The 26,044-nt window shown below is 38.6% G+C and overlaps 1 protein-coding gene across 1 annotated transcript in view; it reads right to left on the reverse strand.

The window, feature by feature from the left end:
- The window catches only part of SCN8A (sodium voltage-gated channel alpha subunit 8), a 66,276-nt gene that overhangs the window by 27,268 nt on the left and 12,964 nt on the right, over nt 1-26,044 (reverse strand). Inside the window, exons 2-10 of the mRNA XM_053455811.1 lie at nt 21,387-21,716; nt 15,737-15,855; nt 15,178-15,267; nt 14,246-14,374; nt 10,539-10,630; nt 5,809-6,030; nt 4,030-4,093; nt 3,452-3,593; nt 330-536 (exon numbers count right to left, since the gene is read on the reverse strand). Of these exons, the coding sequence (XP_053311786.1) occupies nt 330-536; nt 3,452-3,593; nt 4,030-4,093; nt 5,809-6,030; nt 10,539-10,630; nt 14,246-14,374; nt 15,178-15,267; nt 15,737-15,855; nt 21,387-21,662 (1,341 nt within the window). The 5' untranslated portion in view covers nt 21,663-21,716. The remainder of the gene's footprint in view (nt 1-329; nt 537-3,451; nt 3,594-4,029; nt 4,094-5,808; nt 6,031-10,538; nt 10,631-14,245; nt 14,375-15,177; nt 15,268-15,736; nt 15,856-21,386; nt 21,717-26,044) is intronic.

Consider the following 26,044-nt stretch of genomic DNA (forward strand, 5'->3'; position numbering starts at 1 on the left):
CTTGAGTGCTGTAGTATTTGTTTCTTATTGGTCACTAGTGATATGGAGACACTCATGGTCTGTAGTCTTGCTGATGATCGTGACCCGACTTTGTATGAGCACACTACTATCTGTATCCTGACCTGGCTTTCTATGAGCACACTACTATCTGTATCCTGACCTGGCTTTCTATGAGCACACTACTAGTAGCCAAAACTCTTGATGTGGTTCACAGTACCTCCTCTCACTCAATTCAATCCTCCAAAACTGCCTCTGGACAAACATGCATGGAGAGAAGAACCCCTTTAATTGTGATTATTTTTTTGTTTGTTTACAAAATCAAATCATACCTGTGCTTCTTCCTGCATTTTTTTCAGTTGCTCCAGCATTGCCTTGAATTCATTCTCCTTCCGCTCTGCTTCCTCCAAAGTTGCTTGATTTTGTTCCTCATAAGCCATGGCTACCACAGCCAGAATTAAATTCACCAAATAGAACGACCCCACAAAGATAACCAAGACAAAGAAGATCATATATGTTTTTCCAGACGCACGCAAGGTCTACAAAATACAATCAATGCAAGAGAGACCCTGGATGACTGGCAACAGTAAATAGTATCTACATTTATATATAAGAATAAAGTGTAAATAATAGTTTATTGTCACAAACATGCAACAACATGAAAATGGATATTGTCACACTAGTAACAGGGAAGAGAGAGAAAATTTTGTGGTATGTTATATTACGAAAACAAGATGCAGAGTCACTTGAGCTTTTAAGACATGAGAAGGCACTTCTTCAGATGTTATACCTAAGGAGGGGACGTTTAAGTTCTTAAAAGACTACACAACACAAACATGACTGTCAGACTCCAGGCCTAAAAGGTTACAATCGGACCTAGAATTTCTGCATACTTGCAAATGATTTATTCAAGTGATTCTTATTGTGCAAAGTAACAACTGATACAAAGTTTAGCTAAAAAATATAAGAAAGTGCCACACACATTTAAAACCATCGCTTTCAGGAATAGGAACCCATATACAGGGCCGGCCTTTGGGGTGTGCGACCTGTGCGACCGCACAGGGCGCCACGCTCCAGGGGGCGCTGCCGCGCGGTCCGACACCGACGCCACCGTTGCGTACCGCTGCTGCCAGAAGCGTACCTAGCAGGGGGGGCGGTCCGCACCGGGTGCCGCTCATCAGGGGGTAATGTCCGCCGCTGGAGGAGCAGGCTCGCAAGGGAGCGGTATCGGAGGTCTTTAACAGACCTCCGGCTCCCTTGAGTGATTTTAAGCCGGTTCAAGGATCTCCCTTGAACCCAGCTTAAAATCGCTAAAGGGAGTCGGAGGTCTGTTAAAGACCTCCGATGCCACTCCCTTGTGATCCGCGCGACAACAGCTGCTGTGCGCCGGGGTTTGTTGTCAGATCCCGGCGCACAACACTGAAGCCGCGCCCACCACTGTCCGTGCCCTCTGACCCGGAAGAAGACAGAAGAACTGAAGAAGAGGAGCGAAGAGCAGGAAAAGGAGCTGTGAGGAGAAAAGAGGAAAGGTAGGAAATCATTAAGTGAGAGTGAGAGTGGATTGGTATATGTGTGGATTGGTGTATGTGTGGATTGGTATATGTGTGGATTGGTAAGTGTGGATTGGTATATATGTGTGGATTGGTATATGTGTGGATTGGTATATGTGTGGATTGGTATATGTGTGGATTGGTATATATGTGTGGATTAGTATATATGTGTGGATTGGTATATATGTGTGGATTGGTATATATGTGTGGATTGGTATACGTGTGGATTGGTGTATGTGTGGATTAGTATGTGTGGATTGGTATGCGTGTGGATTGGTATGCCTGTGGATTGGTATGTGTGTGGATTGGTATACGTGTGGATTGGTATACGTGTGGACTGGTATACGTGTGGATTGGTATACGTGTGGACTGGTATACGTGTGGACTGGTATACGTGTGGACTGGTATACGTGTGGACTGGTATATGTGTGGATTAGTATATGTGTGGATTGGTAAGTGTGTGAGAGTGATGGGTGTTATGCTGTACCATTTCCAATGTATTTTTCATTATATAATTATGCTCTAAAGTACATCATAACTCCCATCACTCTATACTGTTCCATACAGTGGCAGAGCTGGGAGGCAGAGGCCTTGCACCCCCACCGCAGGACTCCTGAAAGGTAAGTGAACTTCAAAGAGGGAAAGGGTAGATAGTTAGGAGGGGGTAGATAGGGAGAAGGGAGTGAGACAGGGGAAAGGGGGTAGATAGGGAGAAGGGAGTGAGAAGGGGTAGATAGGGCAGAAGAGAGTGAGAAGGGGTAGATAGTGCAATCATACTCCTATCATGCCAAGTCTGCGAGTACATCCTGGAATCTGGGTATGCCTGGGCATGATAGGAATGTGATTGCTGTTAATCATATATTTATATCTATATATCTATATCTATATATATATATATATATATATATATATATATATAGATATATATATAATATTGTTATTTAATTGTTTTGTCCTATTTTGGTGTGTTACTTACTTTAAATAAAAGTGTTAGATTTTTTTATGGTGTGTGGGGGGGTCATATTCGGTTTTGGCCAGGTAAATGCTGCACTTTCGGTTTCAGTCCAGAATTCGTTTCGGTGCATCCCTACTACTAAGCCAGACAATGAAGTGGTAGGCCTACACCACATCAATGTTTGGCGTAGTATATAGTGATTGGGGTTTTGTTACAAGTTTTTATTCCTTTCTTTTTTTGGGATGGGGGGGCGCCAGAGGAGTAGTCCGCACAGGGCGCCAGAACACCTAAGGCCGGCTCTGCCCATATATATACATACCAACAAACATCTCATATAATATCTAAAAAAAGGAAAGGCTATGTCATCAAATGCTCACGTTCATATAGACATGCCTTTCCTTTTTTTTTTGATATTTTATGAATAAGAATCACTGATATTTGACACAATATACATTGTTTCTTTATATATTATAAAATGATTGTTTTTCATACTGATGCAATTGTTTCACTTTGCTACTTTGTTATAAATGAATATCTTTCCATGTGTATGGAATCCCCTGCCTTAATCTGATGTTTTTTGCATTGTCACTTTAAATTGCACACATGGTTAATGATTGTTGTAATTAACCTGTTTGTTGCCATATAAACTCACTGCATTCACGTTTGCCATGGCTCGACAAAGACCGTAAGGTCGAAACGTTGCCCTTGTTGTTGAATTAAACACACCTCACTTAACTACTGGAGTGCTGAGCAACTTTATTTGTGAGCACACTTATAATGAAATAATTGAAGGACCTGCAACAGCTTTTCAGTTTACTTGGCCAGAAAAATTACTCATATGATCCCTAGGTCTAGCCATTGAAACTGATAGGACTAAAACTGTCCACACTTGTGGAATATTTGTCCTGAAACTAAACTTCAAATCAAACAATTCAATAATAATACTTACTAATTGATACAAGTTTTCCCAATAATCCTGAGTCATAAGGCGAAACAAGGCCAAAAAGGCCCAGCCGAATGAATCAAAGCTTGTATAATCATAGTTTGGATTCCTGCCTGCTTTCATACATGTGTAGCCCTCTGGACATTGTCTAAAAAAACAGAAAGAATCATTAGTTTTATGAGTCCATCATGAAATCAGCACAGCTTTAAACACGTGATGACTAACACCAACAGACATAAGCAGATAATATGCTTCTGATAGATTGATTGAAACAAAGATGTTAATTTGGTATACGATTATTATACTTTCCCTTCTATAGGCATAGTTGTGACATTTACAGCCTGTGGACCACAATATTTTCTACATTATACAAACATCACAAGACTCTCCTGTAGTTCTTGGTTGAGTTATCAAGAAAAAAGTTATCTACTTATTTCTTAACTATTGCTCCCTTTCTTATAGTTATGAAAGAGTAATCTTGCATGTTGTGATCACTTATGTTCCCAAAACTCACAGCAGCCAAAACAGATGCATGACTATATAGGCATGGATTTTAACAAGATATCTAGGAAAAGAAAGCTTACCCAGCATCGGAGCTATTGCCACAAAGTATCGGATCAAGTGCTCCATGGACTTTGTAAAAGTTGGCTGTAAAGTTTATAGCAAAAACATTTGTCATTTAAATATGAATTGACATTAATTTACAAGAATGACTAAACCCTCTGTATTTATATTCTATATAAACTGGATGCCTTATCGAATAATCATTGTCATTCTCAAACTTTTCTGCCTGCAGTTTTAGACCTTTCATCCATATTTATAGCTTAATACACTTCTTATAGCAACATCACCTCTTCACACACATTGTCTTCTAAAGACAGACATCTTCTTTGTTCACATTTTTTATATCTATCAACCAGATTGAGTCCATTAATGGTCTGGAGCACCACCAACGTTTGAATATTATTGCTATTGGAACTAAAATATTAGATAATATAAGACCACTAGAGGTCTAAATGAAACAAAGAACCTGTTTTAGCCCCTTGATGACAATTGACGTGCCAGGCACGTCACGACTTTAAACAGTTGAAGAAAGCGATCTACGATCTTCTTCACCCCAACAGTGTTGCTGTAATGCCTAAGCAACACAGAGATTGGCAGCAGGGGCCCCTTGTGGCCCCTCCCCCAGGTGTCAACATCCACCATATATTGTATGGCGGCGGACACTTGGTTTAAAAGAGCTTAGGAGGCAATCGTTGATAGAGAGGCATTCAGCCACAACAAACACCCACCAAGAGTATAATTCCTCATTGATGTCACCATCAGGGGAACCTTCCAGTTCCAACAAATACATATATATAAAGTTCATTTTTATGAGCAAGTCCTAAAATTAGCGCTATATCTTCACAAACAATTCTTGCATTGAAAGAGTTGAAATACTGGCATGTTAAATGCCAATGGGGTGTCTAGTTTTAAAAAATGTATGATTAGATGGAGTAAATTGAATTGGCACAGTTGAAAGTTGTCCCAGATGTCAAAATTCCAAAATATGCACACCTCTCAAAGGTGGTCTTTTACCTCACAAACAACCCAAGAAACCTATGCATGGACGGTATCACTCTACCCAGGATATGTTGCAGAACATATATTGGGGTATTTGACAGTGGCATATACCAGAAGTTGTAAATTCATACCTGAAGTACAATGTGTGTGGGGAAAAAATACTAATGCAAACTTTGATGAAGGCTGGTGGTTAAATGTGCGCATGGAAAGAGTTAAAATACCAGCATTTGAAATACCGTGTGGTGTCTATTTTTCAAAATATATGTTTGATGGGGTAAAATGAAAAGATGTCCCAAATAGGACATGTGGGGAGACTGTACAACATGTCAAAATTCCAATTTTGAAAAATGCACACTTCCCAAATGTGACCTTTTTAGTCCCCAAACAACTTGACAAACTCATGCATGGGTTGGTATCACTGTACCCTGGAGATGTTGCTCAACACATATTGGGGTGTTGTTTGACAGCGACATATACCATGAGCTGTAAATTCATACCTAAAGTACAATGTGTGTGGGAAAAATACATACCATCAAATCCAGTCAATTTTATGTTTAAAAGGAAAAAAAGCCTAATTTAGCCAGTATCACCTACCACAGACTATAATCACACAACAATCTCAGAACAATAATTCATATATATATATATATATATATATATGAATTATTTATATACATATATACACACACATATATTATATATATTATATATATACACGCACACACACACACACACACACACACATATATATAAACATTTGTATGTATGCAATATAATATAAATATTGTCCCATCACATACTTTCGTTGTTTATGTATTCATTAAAGTCAAAACCCTTGCTGCCATTGGCCAAGTATGTTTCATCCATGTTGATTGGCCAATAAACACACTTGCGCCTTAGATGACCCATGAAAAGCTGAAGACCGATTAAAGCAAAGACGCTGAGGCAAAACACTGTCAAAATCATTACATCTGACAGCTTCTTCACAGACTGAATAAGGGCACCCACAATTGTCTTCAGACCTGCAGAAAGAAACAAACTAATAATTTAAAAATGCAAGATGACAATTTAATTGTGCAAAGCTACATCCTGAGAATGACGGCCCTTGCTCTTGCCTTAGATTCAGAATATCTTTATGTCTATCCCATGCATGCTTAAACTCTCTTACTGCATCATCTATAAAGTGGTGGTGCATAGGCAGGTTCCAGGAGCAGTGGACTGTCTCTTAATCATGTATAGACCTTCCTAGTTCCTGTGATCGGCATGTAGTAAAAACAAATACCCATGCTTGCATATACTATGTATAAAAATACATTTGCAACATCTGTATTGGTTATAATATGGAGTACTGTATGTAAGCTGTATATTTAATCTTTATAGATTTGAATAATTACCCAATAAATTGCATTTTTTTTGAGCTCCTCTGTATACCACTTCACAGTGGCAGCACAAAGTAGTGATCTAATATTAAATAAAAATGTCTGATTATAATGGTGACAGCAACTTTTGATCAGGTATCACTGTATCCTCCTTCTTATATTTGCCCTATAACCAGGCAACATTTCTTCAGGAGCAGCGTTTGGCAATGCTCACTGCCTCCATCCCTTACAGGCCATATCTGGGAACGCAGGTCGGGTTACCCGGTGCTCTCCCTCATCTGGGGGAGCGGCTTAATAGGATGGGTCTAGCTCCGGATAGCATTGAGTCCTATGGGAGTGGGAGGGGAACTGGGGTGGCTACTTGCTGCTGCAGCGCCCAGGAGAAAGAGTAGCGAGACCTGGGACAGAAGTGCTTCACACATAGGCTCTGGGTCAAACCCTAAGAGTTCCCAGGTATGCTAAAGATTGACTGGGGCTGGACCCAACATCTACTACACACCACAAGATGGACACCTTTATATCCTATAGAAGATATACTTCATCAGACTTTGAATAACTGCAATGCTGGTAAAAAGAAATTAACCTCAAAGATTACAGACCCATTTAAAATAAAAGGTTCTGGCTTATTAGAACTCTTAACTGCTGTCTCCCAAAACTAAAATCCACAACCACGTTCTGAAATTGTAAAACCAGCCGTGTGTGATAAGGTACAACTAGACTGAAAGATATACAGTACAAAATGGCGAACATTAAATAAAAAGATATAACTGTGAAAATTGCTTTACGCGATTGTACCAAAATGCATAATAACAGACAATAGAGAGGCATAACAAATTATTCCATGCAACTTTTTCAATCTGTGCACAATAAGCAAATTCATGAGCGGGACACAAGCAGGGGGTTGAAATATGTCCATGCAAATCATTTAAACTCCAAGGCTGAACAGATATTTCCATTCTCAAAATGGCTATAATCTGGGAATTGTGAATGTGTATTCCATAATACAAAAAAAAATATCAATCAAGCCAACCCAAAAAGTGATTTATCTTTTCATAGAAATAAGCTGTAAGTGTGGATTGTGCCATGCATGTAAACACTTGGAAATTGCAAGATCTTGAATTTGCGCATATTGTGAAATGTCAAAAAAGCTACTCTAATGTTCCAGCACACGTCACTAATCAGAATGAATTTGTGGTTTAATAAATGCATTTTAAACTGTTTGGGGATCAAGTTCATGTGAATGATAATTGAAGCAAGCATGCTGAACGCTCCTGAATTATAACTAATAGATTGTAAGTTCATAAGCAGGGCACTCCTCTTTCTGAGCTATGTTGCCAATCTTATTTATCAATTAATGTAATTCTAAAATACTTTCCTTGCCCCTGTTATAACAGCCCTACGGAATCTCATGGTCCTATATAAATAAATCTATTGGAATATATGGAATGCTATACTGTTATTATCTAAAACATCAATCAAGTTGGTTCAACTATTGGTTAATGCATTTTCTAGTTTAAAATCACAACACCTGGCCATTTTCAACCTTTGAGGAAGAGCCCTGAGAAGAAGGAGAGAAGTTTCCTGCATAGCTTCCATACATATACCGTATATTCCGGCGTATAAGACTTTTTACCCCGAGAAAATCTTCTCAAAAGTCGGGGGTCGTCTTATACGCCGGGTACTAACCGAGACGGAGATTCCCACGAAGCCACGAATCTCTAGGGGAGGGGCGAGTGGAGAGGTTGCCTCCTCTGGGCCGGTCTTCAGGGCCGCGCCGAGGTAGGTGCAAGATCGTGATCTCCCCAACTAGCCCTGATCAGTAGGGCTGGTTGGGGAGATCACAACCTCCCTCTAACTAGCCCGACATTAGGGAGCTCGAGGTCTGGCACTTCAGACCTCGGCTTCCGTGCTCCCTAATCACTATGCGCTGGCTATTGATGCCGAGCGCGGGGATGACGTCATGTACCGGCGCTCGGCATCAATTGCCGGCACGTAGTGATGAGGGAGCAGTAAAGCAGAGGTCTGAAATTACAGACCTCGCGCTCCCACAACAGATGAGAAAGGTAAGAGATGGGGAGAAAGGGGTGTAAGTGCAGTGTATGTGTATATAGGTTGGTGTGAGATGGTCAGTGTATGTGTATGGTCAGGTGTGTGTAAGAGCAGTGTAGGTATTTGTGTGTTTGTAAGCTGGTGTGTGTATATATATATATATATATATATATATATATACACACACACACATGTATATATGTATATATATATGTGTGTGTAAAGGCAGGGGTGTGTGGAGAGGGCAGTGTATAAATGTGTATGTATGGACAGGTGTATGTTAGTATGTGTAGATATATATATATATATATATATATATGTGTGTGTGTGTGTGTGTAAGGGCAGTGTATGTATGTATATGTCTGTATAACAACCAGCCAATCACCGGTAAGGTACATCGCTTGCCGTGATTGGCTGGTTGTTGTATACTGGGTAGAGGGGTAGTCTTATGCGGCGAGTATAGCCCAAACTCTATATTTTAACTGGAAAAGTTGGGGGTCGTCTTATACGCCCAGTCGTCTTATACGCCGGAATATACGGTAAGTCTTGTGTCTTATGCAGTGTACCAATCATGGAAACATGGGGGGGGGTAATGTTCTACAACACTCTTTACTCATTGGTTCCTAATCTTTAAACACATTTTATGCCAGTAATAAAGCCATACAAACCCTACTGGAAAAAAAAAATCATGTGGCCATTAAGTCACATTCCAAAGAACAAAGTGTATTTCCAAAATAGTTAAACTAACATGGCTGTCGCTCTTGAGTGCATAAGTAATATTATATATATATGGGGAACACAGTTGTGGTGATTAAGTATTTTATACAAAGCGTTATGCCGTTTATGTGGCTGCAATCTACAAATGCATTCTCCTAAACTAAGAATGTATGAGCATATCTCTTCCTGTAAATACGCTTTTACTATGTTGGTTCAATGCCAAATCAGCTGGGTTGAAGCTACCATTTCCTATATGGATTATTTTAAATATAAATTTTGGCTTTCACCCTTCAGTTATGTTTGTGACCGGAGGCTAAAAGTCATAACTGGTCCTCTTGTCGATTAATATTCCAAATCACTTACCTGCAAAACATTATGATATTTCCAAATTTGGTGCCTATCAAATCTATTAGCTGCAAGCTTCTTACTTTAGAAAAGCTACGTCTTTATTAGTAATCTAATTTAGATATATAGGATTTTATACGATGTGTGCAGGAAACGTGTCAAAAGCACTATAAGCAATTCAATAGTATGTATGTGATTTACATGTTACATGTTTCATAAACTTTATCAATGACTCTACACTGTACAGTGCTATCACAATGGGAACCTGTCAGTTGTACATGCTGGGGTGATAACTTGTAAATAATAGGCTTCCAAGTAACGGGATGATCTCTATGTATCCTGAAATGCTCTGTACACCCTTTTGGGATTGTTAATTTCTTTGAATAGTTCTGTATGGGCATTCTATAATCTAAGGCACTTATTTCTTGAGCATCATGCAAAAAAATGTGTGTCAATTTTAGGCTTGGCAGTCTTCATTTATAAGTCAAGGCTCATGTAATTGTTTCTTAATGCCAATATAAGTTAAACATGGAAACATTTGGCTAAACAATAAAAGATCAAAAGGTGCTGTCCCATCTAGACATTTAAAAGCTGTACTAGTACTATGAAGACCTATTTCATGTTACTATGATGACACCTGTTTCCATCTGACAATGACTTATCAGTGTCATATGACTACACAATGAAAAGTTCCCAGAGAAAATGGAGTTAATGGAGTGAATTATTGACGGGCACACATTTGAGATTTTGTGCTGCACATAATTATATTCTTAATGATACAATAAATGCAATATTCAGAAGAGTAGATAGAAGAGCACCTTTAACACATTAGCAATAAGTTTTAAGCGTTGCTTTGGGTGTCAAACCATGCATTGTTTAATAATTATTCATATATGGCGTCTTTGCCTTTTACGTTTTTCTTCCCAAAGAAAGGCAGACTGCGAAGCCTGTCAAAAATGTATTTCTACCATTTTTGAAACAAATTAAACAAAAGTATGTTGAGGTAAAGGATCAGCCTTAGTGTTTAAATAGTTTCTCACCTGGAATGACAGAGATAGTTTTCAAAGCTCGGAGAACTCTGAATGTTCTCAGCGCTGAGACATTCCCAAGGTCCACAAACTCTGTCACATATCTGCAATAAGGGAGGTCACACACAAACACAATGACAAAACACAAAACGGCTACAACAAGAAGTACGTCACAGGGCCTACCCAACACCTAACATCAACTGCAGGCCACCTTACCTGGAATTACAGAAATAGTTTTCAAAGCTCTCAGTACTCTGAAAGTGCGCAGAGCTGAAACATTGCCTAGGTTTACAAACTCTGTTATATACCTGCAGAATCAAATCAGAGTTACTTATAATGATGTGGACGACTTAAGAGGTGAAAGCAGCCCAACATTTACCACTGTGCAACTGGGGGACCCTGAAAAAAGGCAATGATGCAGCCCGTGAAAAACTAATAAAACCATTAGAACTAAGTGTGCCAGTATAATTAAGAAAGAAGTAAAATAAAATAAGTTTTTAATATATGAATATCTATATGGTAGGTAATACCTTATATTTTAATCTTGAGTATGATTCAACACCTTCTTACTAAGGGGGCCGTCATATATGGGCACACATGGAATCCCGTGAGCTAATTCACAAAGTGCCCTCTTCCATATGATTATCTGTGTAAGTAACCAACCCATGAACATGACCACTTTTTACAACTTATAGATGGTAGATAAAATATATTAACGTGCCAGCAATTTTACGTAAGTGTGAAACATTGTGATTGTAGCCATAACTAATCCACTGAACACATACAAAGACAGTGACATTCAGTTACAGAATTTAGAATATTATAGGTTATGTTATTTTAAGACTTATGGATACTGTATCTGTGCATTAGAACTTGTATAGCTCTCATAGCGTTCCTGCACCCAGCCTGAGGTGGGTCACCTGCTTTTGATACATATGCCAATAGTAGAGTACTAAACTATGTTGGAAAAAGTAAATACTTTGAGGTGAGGCCCGCGTAAGCACGGCCGGGCTGGCCCCCGGGAAACCTGGAGATTTCCCGGTGGGCCGGGACACGAAGAAGCTATTGTGGCTGACTCCGCCGGCCGCTTAATGATTTTAAACGGCCGGTTTGCAGGCACCATGCCGCCCAGTGCCTTAGTGAGGCTCTTAATCCTGCCCCTTTGAAGATGCCGGGTAGAAGAGCATGTTGGAGGAGAGCAGTCTGCAGGGGAAGAAGCCAGCAAAAAAAGTATTTAAAAAAAATACTTGGGGTGATAGATGGAAGCTGACCCATATTTAAAAGGGGGCTGTCTTGGGGCAACAATTATAGGGTCATAAGCACACAACAGGGTGGTTGGGGCATCACATATAAATCAATACAAAAAGGGAAAACACACAAACAAAAAAGCAGTGTGGAAAGCATTTTTTATACTTTGTGTAGCTTAATCCATCCCGATGCGGGTGTCGGTGTGGCAGAGCCTGTCCTGGTGTGTGCGTTTGGGTGTTGTTGTGGCAGAGCCTGTCCTGGTGTGTGTGTTTGGGTGTCGGTGTGGCAGAGCCTGTCCTGGTGTGTGTGTGTGTCTGGGTGTTGGTGTGGCAGAGCCTGTCCTAGTGTGTGTGTGTGTGTGTGTGTGTGTGTGTGTGTGTGTGTGTGTATGTCTGGGTGTCGATGTGGCAGAGCCTGTCCTGGTGTGTTGGATGTCAGTGTGACAGTCTGTCCTGGTGTGTCCTCAGAAATCAGTGAAAGGAAAAGTAAAGGTTTTGTGTTAGTCACTCTGTTTCAATCTGCATATTTTATTAAAAAGGATTAGTGGCAGATTCTGTCTATTTAATTTATTTCCATAAAATGGCCACCAAAATCCTCAGCACCTTACTCGTGATGCTCTTAATCCGGCCCTGCCTCCAGTGTGCATCAGCCAGCTTAAATCCAGCTTCTACCCACAGTGTGCTCAGCCTTGTGCAGTTTTATTTGGCTAAAATTGTTTTAAAATGGTTTGTGGACTGACTTTGTTTTACTGTTTAAGTAATTTAGTATTGATAGAATGACATAAAAGTTGATCACAAAACTGTCCAATGCTTTTTTCAATATCACCAAATTAACCCTGTATTAATATGCATTATAAAGCTAAAAGGCTAAATTTTCTCTCAGTAAAAAATGAGTGCGGCCCACGCACACATACATTTCTGATTAAGTGGCCCACTGCAGAAAAAACCTGGACGCCCTTGCATTATGGGATTACACTCAGTACATAACGATAGTGTATAAGCATGACACTTTAGGCATTACAAACTGTTATCATCACTAGCATTTTTACTGCACACTTTTACCGTTATTAAAATGATATTATACATAGTATAATATGCTATGGTGTCAGTATGCTAAATTTTTATACCACCATAAATATTTTGGCCTGGAGATGATGCCTCCTGACTAGTCTATATATCATGCCAAACTAATATGGCTCAACAATGTATTATGCAAAATTATACATACATTCCAGTTTTGAGGACCTATAAAAAAAAACAGCTTTCAAATAAATACTTGCCTCTTCCATGAGTTACCAGGCCTACACACAATGTGCTTAAAATGAGGCTTATTTGAAATTACTTTACTTAGGGTATCCAGGGCTTAAATACCTGTCATTAATTGTGTTAGTGATAAATACTCATGAAACTGTTGCTCAGATTTTTTGAGTTGATGACATCAGTTTTCATATGAATGAAAAGCTTGAACCTGTCCTCCCCAAAAATTTTTAAGAAGTAAATTGTAAGTTGATTATAGAAATTTGTTTCAATATAAAAGGAACCAGTACATGCTGGAATTTGTGTGTGCTGTTAACAATTATATATATATTATTGTTATTTATTTTTTTGTACAATTTTGGTGTGTTAAATTTAAAAAAAGTATTTTATTTTTAAAGATGGGGGGGTCATTTTCTGTTTCGGTTTTGATCCAGAATTTTCATTTTGGTGCATCCCTAGAATAAATAGAACTATTTAATTTTTACATATCTAGAGATAAAACGCCCTCCTGAATTTGTAGTTGCGTCAGATGACAAAACTTTCTAGGCCCAGAAATCAGTGAGAGGCATTGTAAAGGAATTTGTGTCAGTTACTTTATTTCGATCTGCATGTCCTATTAAAGGCCATTTTTTCTCTCAGTGAAAAATGAGTGCGGCCACCGAACATATACATTTCTGATGAAGTGGCCCACTGCAGGAAAAACTTGGACACCCCTGCCATAACACTATCAACAAAATAAATTAATGTAATGGAACTCTGACATTACTACTCTGCTATTTATTAGGATGCTCTGACATTACTACTGATACTCGTGTTAGTGGTTAAGCTTGTATTACACACTTACAATGTGATTCTCACCGCTAGTCTTAAGAAGAAAATGTTCATTTTAGAAATGTATTATAGCGATTAATCTTTTCATGTTTTGGCTTTAGGCTGTTCTAATGGTCAGGGGACTTACTATTATCTGTTTGGCAAAATAGGAGGTTTAATGCCACTTTAATTTGTAGGCCTCTGTGCAAGAAACAACACTGCCTCCAGACACATATTTCAAGGCATTAAATGTGCAGCATTGTATTTTTCTAGCATTAGCTATACAGTAATGTTTTCATCAAAACATATTTGATCGTAATAATATTAATAAGGAATTGTATGCATCCCCTTTTAAACATAGGAAATGTGAATAATCACATTTAAATATCAGTGCAGAAAACTTACGCCATCATAATAACGCTGAAGTCCAGCCAGTTCCATGCGTCCCGCAAAAACGTAAAGTCGTCTATACAAAATCCTCTTGCAATGATTTTCACAAGTGACTCAAATGTATAAATACCAGTGAAGGTGTACCTATGGTAATCAAATGGTAAATAGCCATACATACCGGTTAATTATACTTTACAGGAAATTAATATCAATAGGAATGCATCTTAAGTGTGGGTAGAAAACAACACAACAAGTGTACATGTTCTAATCCCCCTTCTAACTCAATAACTACCAAGTAAGATATTCAGGCATTATATACACATAGTTTGTTAGAGGAACCCTCTGTGGTATATCCTATGAGTGGTGGGGGCAGAGTCTGTAAGATCATCCTACTGTTTTAACTCAATGCAGGGGAAATTACTTGCGGTTGGTCCTTCAGAAGCGTACCTGGACATTTGTGGGGTTCGACTGAGACTCCACGTGAAGTGCTGCTTTTCCCACGGCTCTGGGAAAGTATTTCCAAACTCCGAGCAGGGGAGCAGCGTTTGGGCATATCCTCTCTTTTCCCACTTCTGCCTGTTCTCAGCTTATTTCTGCCTATTTCCACCACTTCCTGTCCCTTTAAAGTCTAAATAGGGCAAGTACCATCCCCTGATTGGGAGAGACGTGGAGCCCTGGGCAGCTATCTCACAGAAGTTTGCCAGTATGTTTATAATGCGATTTGGATTATCGTTCCAGTTTAGGTATGTATTAAGCAGAGCCATCTCAGCCCTTGCAGAAGAAAATTACCAGGGCTGGCATTTCACAACACATTGCTCACAGGTTAGTGAATATCCCCCACTATGGAATACTTCCTTTCTAACATATTTTTTTTCGGGATTTGCATGTGTGTTTTTTTTTTCACAAAACAGAATTTCCAGAAATAAAAAATATTAAAATATACTTACTCCACTTGTTTAGACCAATCTGGAGGGTTACTAAAAGTCATGAAGACGCAGTTGGTCAAAATAGTGCACATGATTATCATGCTAAATACTGTACAATGTAGTCAAGGAGATAAGCTGAATATTTGGAGACAAAGCTACAATTTGGCTACTTCATAATTACAATGGTTATTAGTTATTTGTACATTTCACGCATTAAAGGAATTAAAGTAAGTAAGTATACAATGACTGCATGTATAGTACTATGCTTATGAATATTTTAGCTTCAAATGTATACAATTTGCTGAAATTTATGCCAGGTAATGTCACTTGCACCCGATTAACAAATAGAAAACCTCTACTTCTTGTCAGTTAATTATTACAAAATACGTTGCCTAAACAGTAGATCAGCATGTTTGACTTTACAATCCTAAAACCTTTGACCGATGATATTCCTAGAATACCCAATGTGAAGAAGAGAATAAATTAGTATTTTATGTACAACATGTCTGCATATCGTTTGAAAGATAAAAACCTCAGGCACTGTAAATGTATAGTTCAGAACTTTAAAAAAAAAGGATATGAATGTATCAAAATTTTAATAGCTATTCTCCTTAATAGGTTAAAAGGACTTAATATATACAAGGAAGGAGCGGCACTAAATCTGAAGATTGTTTTTCCTTTGTTTAGTACTATAAAGGTCTGCAGAGAGGAAAAAGAGAAAGAAGATACATTCGATCAGAAAATTACTAACACATAATAGTAAAAATATATCAGTGTTTAAAGCTAAAAACATCAAATTACAATATACAGCAGAATAAAGTGATTTTCGATATAAAGGGACTACATAGTGTAGACAATTAACCTTTACATGTCATTATGAAATTAACTTAATTTTACTTGAATCCAATAAACAAGAGGACTATCTTTGTAATCCCTTCAGTATTGCCCACATAAAATATTTATATACAATAGGTATTTGCTTGTTATAGCAACCAAACACATTTCAATAACAGCACATTGTTAATATATATGATCCTATTTAGTAATAAAAAAATCTGATTTTAAAATAGCAAAATGTAAACTGTCCTCTTCGCTGTTTGGCAGTTCAATAGCCAGATCTAACTGAAGCTCGTGCTGGGATGAAGCATTGGGGGCGATTATACAAAGCACCAAGATGATATACTGAATAAAAGCCAAATATTATATCTACACCTATTTTCATTCATAAAAAAAATCTAACTCAATGCTGCATGGACTTTTTTTTTTCCATAAGGATAAGCAAGCAAGTAAAGAAACAATTTGCCCAGATCCACAAACGATAACACCCGCTCCCAAATCATTTTCTCCCACTTACCGATAATGGTTCTCATTGATCTCATGATACTTAGGGCACCTGTATTTTAAGAGTCCCTAACGCGTATGTTCTGCACTACGTATACCTGTTTCAATGTGTTACAAATACTTATGCGGAACAGCTAATTACGACTGCTATGAGAATGAATTCTCCTACTCAAAAGAGTCTTACACCACACCGCTAAAAGTATGTTTCTAATGGATAAACTGACAAAATGTGGGGCTTAATTAAACCTCTATTTTTGCATCTGATGTGTGGATTAAGACAAACAAGTGTATTTCCTGAATGATATTTTTCTTATGTCTCCGTGTTTCGCCCCTTTTTCTCGTTAGTTTATGAAATGCATCTCAATTAATGTTATCGAGATGTTAAAATTTGATAGGAACTGTGCTGACCAAGACTAAGATGAGCTTAAAGTTGCACTTTGTAAGCTTGTAGAGCCCATTTCATGAGCATGGAGACGAGCTTTGTTGATCTCCCGTTCTCATATCCACAGATGTCTCAGTGGTTTTATTTTTAAGTATTATCTTCCATTCATCCCCTTACTTCTTGACAGGTTTATGGCAAAATCCAAGATTACTTATTATATACACCCATCTGTAATGGATATGGACAACAGCACAATAAAGCTTGTACCGAGGATGATAGTTACCGATGATGGAGTTACTTACGTGGTCAGTAGGGGGCATTTCCCTAGCACCTCCTATGGCCGGTTGTTATCTGATTGGTATACTCTAGGAGTCTATGAAAAAGGTAGAACTAGGGCTAGAAACACTTCAGTCATTGATCATTCAACTAAAATGAGACCGTGTGACAAAAAAGATCCAGGGCCAAGATGGCCACAGAATCTCCCGGGACCAGAAGGTGGATTTCTGGTAACTGTATCTTTGTTAAGGTCATGAGTAGCTTTTATTTCTAACGTAATTAAATGTATGCCTTTGTATTCATTTTGTCTGTTGTAAACTGTAAATTGTAATTACCCTTTTAGATATATTGCTTTGACCTTTCGATGTTTAGGTAAAGTATATAACTATGTTACAACTGTCTGTATTTTATTATCCATATCCATATCAACCCATATCCCTCCAGGGTCAGGGTGACTAGTATGGTGGGATGTTTAGGCATCGTTAATCCCTTGCTATATCTCTGCTCTTTTTTTTATGATGAATTACTGCTCTACTACTTGTCTGCATGGCTGATTTATGCAGGACATCACTGTACAATATCATCTATACAATCATCTATACAATCCATTGGGCAACCGCAGCAAGGCACCAATAGTTTTACTCTCCCTGTTCTAAATAGAACCATAAACACATCTGACCATATGGCAGAAAATGAGATAATAGGTATATTTACCACCTAGTCTTTTACTTGGCTGGTCATTGTCAGATTAAAAGTCTTTCCTCGAATGTAGGTTTAATATTTGCCTCTTTTCTTAAATAACCAGTTGTGTAATAACCTATATAAAAGTTGTAGCAAAACTAATCCTCTATTCTGAAGACACTATGCATCAAATATAATTATCTTAAAATAATGGACCAAAAGAATTCCCCATCTCTTAAATTTCCTGACCCCCTTAAATAAGATCTTCCTTTGAACCTATGTTGAAAGACTACATAGTCATCAAAATGCCATGTTATCCGTAATTACACGTGGGAACTGGGAAGAGCTTTGTTCTACTCTCACAAAGTGATACAACTCTGAATGTGTTTTGCCGTGAAAAATATTTCCAAAATGCAAGCTGTGCACCTCTGTTTCCGGTAAGACTTAAAGAAAAACCTCAGCAAACGCAGAAAGGGGAAAAAAAAAAATCAATAATCATCCTTTTGCTGATGTGATAATACATTCTAAGGGAAGAGATTTCCGCGTGTCCCTAATGCATGCATCTGAAAGTAGCTTGACTTTAACACTCCAGCAGACGCTGAGGTTTCCTGCTAGACGCAATTCCAGTACTTTTAAACAAGTGCACTGAGTAATCTAATTAAATCCCATTAAACCTCTAATTGAGCATGAATGTATCGCCCCCCCCCTCTTTGCCACCACATAATGTGCTCCAATTTATCTTCGTGAAAAATATGCAATCCTCTTAATTCCAAACCCTCCCATCAGAGTCTTCCTGATAATGAAAAATGTTTATATCTTATGAATTGCATGTTATCATGATATTAATCAAATCTTATCAATCAGATTAAAATGTAACACTTATGGGGGTGGTATTATATTATATAAACATTCAGAACACCACTTGCAAGAAATATACCTTAATTAAACAGATTTTAACAATTCATTTACTTCCTTTGAATTTCACATTTTACCCCCATTAAAATCAATAAGGTGGATGTGGTAATTCAATATTCAGCACTCAGATTAAGCCAATATAACTACAGCTGCCATATTGGCTATTTTGTCATTTTTCTGTAGTATGTGGGATGTATGAACCCACAGAAAAAAAACCTACTACTTCATTTTTATTTTACATTCCCCCATAATGCACGGAAGGACTTTTTGGATGGGTGGTTAGGAAAATGTTAAAAATGACATAGCTGCCCTCAAACAGATGGTCAGTATGGCTACCCCAACTATAACATATCAATGAATGATAATCCCTGGTAGCCATGATCAAGGATTTTTTCCAGCATGGTGCCAGTGTATGTAACAACAGATCATCTGACGGCATGCTGGCCCTTTTAACCCCTTCAGTTTGGTACCTTAAGTGCTGGAGCAATTTTGCCATTAGCGATTATTCCCCTTTCCTGCATATAGCAGACACATGTAAACTATATTTTTTTTTTCTACGAGAAAGACGGCTTTCTTTTTAGATACCATAGTTAAATAATTAGTTGAAAAATTAGGATGAGAAATTTAGTAAAAACTAGCGAAAAATTAGGAAACCCTGATTTTTTTTTTTTATATATTTTCCCTTCTGAATCCACACAAAATTAGGTAAAGTGACAGAAAATCCCCACCAAGTTTATCAAGACAGGTGTCCTGATTTCAGAAATACCTAATTTATATAGAATTTCCATACTTTCCCAGCACTTATAGGGAACATACTATAAGGTATACGTTATTCTTTACAAAGCCGTAGAATTTTTACATTTTTTACACCAATCACTGTCAAAGTTGGCCGCAAAAATTATTTCCTTCTCTATTTTCAGCTTTAGTGGCCCTATGGCTCATATGGGCCTGTTTAGCACCCCCCTAATTCTAAAAACCCCATAAAGTATATATTTCTGTAAAGCAACCCAGAGTATCTCAGGGGCATTTGGACATTTTTCATGCAGCCATTTGGCTCCCAATCACTGCCAAAGTTTTCCGTAGAAATAATTTCCTGCTCTTTTATCAGCAACACTTCTGTGTTGTTTAGATTTTTTTGCACAGGGTATGTAAGGACTTTTTTATTATTATTATTATTTTCTTTATAATTTATGTTTTTATTTATTTTTTTGTATTTGTATTTGTTTTGTTTTTTCTTTAATTTTGTGCACTGTTATCAGTACATTATGATTAGAGGTCCTCTTAAACATGTTATTTATGCCAGTGATGTCACAATTTATTGTTTGGTTTTTTTGTTTATTCCACTTGTGGGAAGAGTGAAAACATGGTTTCTCACTCTCCTCCCTGCAATCCCCCTGCACCAAACACACTGTGATCTCCGTGCAAGTGTCCATAGACTTGAATTGGGAAATACAGTGTCCGTCATCGGTGTGTAGGGAGGAGCAATCGGATATCCCAGCAGGGTCGAGACAGACCAATGACTTTCCCGGAAGGGAATGCCCGATCACAAGATCGGGCATTTGAAATGTAACAGCTTTCCGGCGCTAACACCGACAGCCATTACAAGAGAGCAAACGAAAGCCTGATCTCCCGTGCAAGAAAGTCAACGGACGTACCTGTGCCTCCTATAGGGTTTTTAGGACGTTCCTGGTACATCTATAGGGGACTCTTCTGTTCAGAGGAAGTCTTCACGCAAGACTTCTGCATGGAACAGGGCGAATCTATATTGATTGGTGCACGTGTGGTCCTGTTTTTTATACCACTGATTTGCTGCTAATCAGTAGCACGAGGAAAGCCCTTCCCTTTAAATCAATTTTTTTACATAAACCCCAATAAGATCCCCTCCAGAACTCTTGTTGCGCTCTTGGGTTCTCCAGAATCAATGCAAGGAGGACCATACAAAAATGTAAAAGGGGCACTTATCATATGCATGCAATAGCTAGAGTGTCCCTTTAATGGATGAACTGTATAGTCACCTTTCAATTCCCTGCCCTAAATAATAAAATAAAAAAATCTCTAATTATTATTGTGTTTGCTCTATGGCATTAAAAATGTTAATGTAACATATAGACAACTGTGTTATATTCTATAAATTACAAGTTTGTTGAAGTGACAGATCAAGATATATACTTCATCATTTTTTAGATGAATAAAAATCATGGATATTATCTGTATATTTCTTTTACATTCACCTCTAAAAAATAAATACCAAGCATGAGGGGCTGGACACATGTTATATGTCTACAGGATTTTTAAGGCCCAAGGAAATAAGCACATTATCTAAGACCAATGAATGAAACCTCAGAAAACCTGTTAACCTGGTAACCTCAGCATCTTGCAGGGCAATCCTGGCCACATATACATCCTTGGGTTTAAAACAATAATGCTTTTTCCTATTGCACTTCAGTTATACTTTATAGTGCACTTAATGCTTAGATCCACTTAATGATGTTGCAATAAAATAACTCCAGTGTGGAGTGAAGAAAAAAGAAACCTTTGCTTTATTCAATAAAGCCTAAATTGAATTCCACTGAGTTTTCCAGTAGCTGAAAACCTGTAATTCCCATGAATATTTTTTTCTGAGATGTAGACTCACTTTCTTGTTTAAATAAAAAGGGTCTAAGTCTTCGATTGGATCAGCAATCAGTTTCGAAGGGACATCTCCGTATATAAACGGCACATTTTTGCCTGCTTCCAGGTCACCGTTTGGTTTTGGTTTATTTTCATCATCATCGTCTCTGTGGCTGCTGTCCTGCTTTGGCGGCTTTTTGTTTTTCTCCTCTGCTATGCGTTTTTCAATAGCAGCCAATGATTCACGAGTAAATGCTTTGAAGCTGTCAGGGCCGGGTGGTGCAATAAGCGGAGCTGCCATCTTTTCATCCTGCAGCGACTTATTTAGTTATACAGCAACCCGGACAGGTCCAATCTGCAAGAAGAAAAAAAGCAGACGTTAAAAGCTTGGCATAATGCAAGCAATTATCGACTGTTGCTTAGCTACACATGGCCATATATTGTGTTTAATGTCTAAATATATCTCATAACCTCTCTTCATCTGCTGATAACTCTATGGATGTACTACCAATACATTGGGGGAAAAAGGCTGTCTCTTAATAGCATAAACCCTGTAGCCTACCCCCAATGTAATACGTGTCCAAACTGAGACACCTTTTTGGGGGGACAGGGATGCAAATAGGACCAGTGCCACGGGCAGGGGCTGGGGACAGGACCACCCATCCACTTTACCCTTCCAACCACACTTCAATGCCTTGCGAGGCAGATATGCAGAACAACCTCCATTTATTTTACAGATCCCGTGGCTCATATCCATACTGTATACAAAAGTGGGACAGTGGGGCTGCTCTGCCGGGAGGTGGCTGAAGTATTAATCCACCTAATATACCCACACTCCACCATCACTTTACAAACACCTCTCTGTCATTGTCTTCACTGACTGCCTGTGCACTTCAGGATTCATTTGAAAATCCTCACTCATACTTTCAGAGCTCTTTATAGACTGTAAGCTCAGTTGAGCACGGCCCTCCTTAGAACTTTTTTTCTGTAAGTAAAATTGCTATGTTATATACTACTTGCTATGTCCAATTGAACTTTTGTACAGCCTTCTGAAAAATGATGAATGATATAGCGCATATATGATAAAGCCGGCAATCCAAACCTGTTTTCAACATTGGCATTATTATGCTACTTAGCTCTCCCCTATTGTCAAGGTGCTTATTCTTGTTGATCGCTTTAGTCAGCCTTTGTAAAGGGTTGGTAAGGAGAAAGAAGGTAGCTTCAGGACAGGGAATTGATCAGATAAAACTGGCTCTGCCTGATCCTGTAAGAGATCTCAGTCTCCATGAGGTCATTCTTTAAGCTAAATACCTCCAAAACAATTAGGATAATCGACAAACAAAAAAGCACACTCTCTAGGTGGTTTAATAAATGAGTTTTGTTAATGCTAAAAGCAGTGATGTCCAGCAACGGTTATCCTGACAAGATGAGAAACACGGAGCATCTGTAATACAATGAAATATGAGATGTAAAGTTACAGGGCTCATTTATTAGGGTTTTTCACTGAACTTGAGTGGGAAAACTGCATAATTGATTAAATTTATTTAAGTCCATTGATGAGTTAGTGCCCCCCTAAAAGAAGGGGGCAGGTGAAAGGGAGGTATAGAGACAGACGAGTAATTGACTTGCTGGTCCTGCCAAATTTGAACACAAGCAGCACAATCTGTAGATTAGGGTGACCAAATGTCCCTGATTGCACAGGACAGTCCCGCAATGGGACTTAAGTCCTAAGCCCCAGGCAGCCTCAATGCATTGTGTGTATATGATGTATATATATATATATATATATATATATATACATACACACATACATACCTGGGAGCTTCTCGGCTCCGGCTACCCGGAGCCTTCCCTCGCAGGACGCAGCCAGGACTGCACACTGACGTCGGTGGGCGGTCCCACTGACGTCGGTGGGCGATCCCGCTCACCCGGCAATCTCCGGGTCAAACCCGGAGAGTTCCCAGGTATGGAACCGGAGCCTTCCCTTGCAGGACGCAGCCAGGACTGCACACTGGCATATCTAATATATATATATATATATATATGTGTTATACACCTGTGTGTGTAATCTCATGCACTTCCTAACCTTTCTAAAAAGCTTTGACAATGGCAATTAACAGGTGCCACTAGGTTTACTATTGAACCTATTGAATGAGCTTGGTCGGAAGATTCCCACCTAAACCTCTGAACCGCATATCGGTGTTTTTTTATCCTGTCTGGGACCTCCAGCCTTTCCCACGTACCCCAGCAGGCAAATACCCTTAAAGGATTTGGAATGGCTTCCCCTTTAAATTAGCACCTGTGCCCTGAAGGAACCAATTATGATCAAAACTTGTATTTAGGTGATAAATGCCCCCCAAAAAACATCTCAGCAGATGAGTTTCCACATCTGGCAGCTGAATATTGGTAGTTTATTGGTAGCTATTTTTAAATCAACGTACATATATGTATCATTATTGCTCAAAACTGGGTTTACATTTGTATGCTGATTTAAATGATTAGAAGTAAATTTTATTTCTACTGCAGATCTAGTAATAATTTAGACATCGATCATAAAAAAAAAATATATACATGAAATTATAGCCCTTGAGATTCAGCTGTGAAATGGCTGACGGATCTACAGAGCTGGACATCTATCGAACTCAAATCAGTTAAAATGCAAATTCCTTAAATAAAATAATATTAAAACAGGACCTAAAAGTTGTCATAAATGCAAGGATCTTGTAAGTATGGCATCCTATAAAGGCAATGCTTGCATGCTGCACATAGTCTAAGTAATGACATCATTTCCAGACCTGGGTATTGATGGGAGAGCGATCCACAGCATCTCAGCACTCTCCCATCAATAATGGGGATGCGGGAAATAGGACTTCGTTTCTAAAACCATTATACAGACAGACAGTTTGGTATTGCCAAGACGTCTTCTAATAATGAGCTCATCAAAGCTGAGCTATGTGCCTTATTCATCTGACATTTAAAGTACCACAAGAAGCCCTAATTTCCTTGACATTGCTGGCTTTCTGGGTTTTTTTTCCCACTCTGTGAAACAAGCAAGTAAAATAGAACCTTTAAACATTGACATGTAATTCTGGAAGTGGCACAGAAGTCACTGAGCCATCTGCTGTTCTTGTAAAAACACAGATGTTTAAGAGTACAGGAGTAGGTTTTTTTTAAGTTTCTCGATTATTTTCAAAATACTAATAAGGAAAAGTTTATACAATCATGGGATCTGATGGTCGTTTGACCCTGCCAGGTACTATTTTCATTTTTTCTTCAGTTTGCAAAGCTTTGCAATAGATTAAAATAGTTTCAACCAAGCAACTCAAAATGCCATACAGGCACTCCATGAGATCACCTATGCTTTCAGAAACCGTACAACTAAATAATTACACTAAGATCTAGACCAGGGTAATATTTTGTTATAGCTTAGTCATACTGTTCAAGGTAGAGTAGAGATTTATTGTGACCTTCAAAGATACCGCCATATGGTGAAGTGTTCATGGGGCTAATGACAGTTAAACAATGGGAGCAAATGTATAAAGGAAAGACTAAAGAATCTCAATACGTATAGCTTGGTGGAAAGAAGAGAGTGTACATATAATTGAATCAAGTACAGGAAGGGAAGTGTATTTCAAAGGAGGAGAAATGTTACAAGAGGTCATAACTTAAAACTAAAGAGTCAGAAGATATAACGCAAGGATGTTTTACTGTTCTAAGAGTGCGGTAGATAACTGGAAGAAAAAATGCATGAGATAACCAATTTAAACATGCATAGGATAAGCATATGCTTATTCTGTATCTAAGACGAGACCAAGGACTGATTAATGTAGAAAATACGTGTCCAGTGGTTCTTGTTTGGCATCAAATTCTATGTTTCTGTGTGTCCAGCTGGTCCTCTAAGCTTTATTCATCTTATCCCTTCCAACTTTTTGTTGCAACTTTTACTGGGTAGTGGAAAAACACAGCCCCAGGGACAGATGATTAAGGTGTTTCATGCATTATTGGTGTCTTGTGTAATTTAAGGTCCCTGGAGTTGAGTATCCAGAAGAGCAGAGTGGGACGGTTTTCCATTCCACTTTCAGGTAAAACACAATAAAGAGTTCACCTGTTTTCTGTTTACATGCCAGAGTGGTTCTGGCTCTATTATGAACCTTAGCAGCTTGGGGAGGAGCTGACAAACTGAGCTGTTTGTAACTCTTTCAACAGTGTAGCTAAGCGGACAAGCTGCTTCCCTGTGCCTAGTGAGCTATGTATAGTAGGTGTTTGGAGAAACAAGGATTTTGCTTGTCCTTTATAGCAGAGTCACATCAGAATTACCTGCGGTTCCAGTGGAACGGTCAGACATGGCAATTCACCTGTCTTCTGTTTGGTCTATCCTCAGCCCCTTGGTGCTTCACCAAGTTACTGAAACCAGTAGTAAGGTGTTTACGCAGGAAGGGAGTACGCCTACTCATTTATTTAGATGACTTAAGAAACCACACCTGCACTGGACTTCGCTCCTTCAAGAGCTGGGGTTTCTTATAAATTGGGTCAGTACTCCTGCCTTCACAGTCTATAGAGTTTTTGGGATTCACCATCAACTCAGTGCAGGGATCCCTACATCTACCCATGTCCAAAGTAAAGATAATAAAAAAAGAAGATTAGGAAGGTTTTAAACCGATCTCAGATTATGATTCGTCCTTT

The sequence above is a fragment of the Spea bombifrons genome, chromosome 2 (genome assembly GCF_027358695.1).
Source record: "Spea bombifrons isolate aSpeBom1 chromosome 2, aSpeBom1.2.pri, whole genome shotgun sequence".
NCBI lineage: Eukaryota > Metazoa > Chordata > Amphibia > Anura > Pelobatidae > Spea > Spea bombifrons.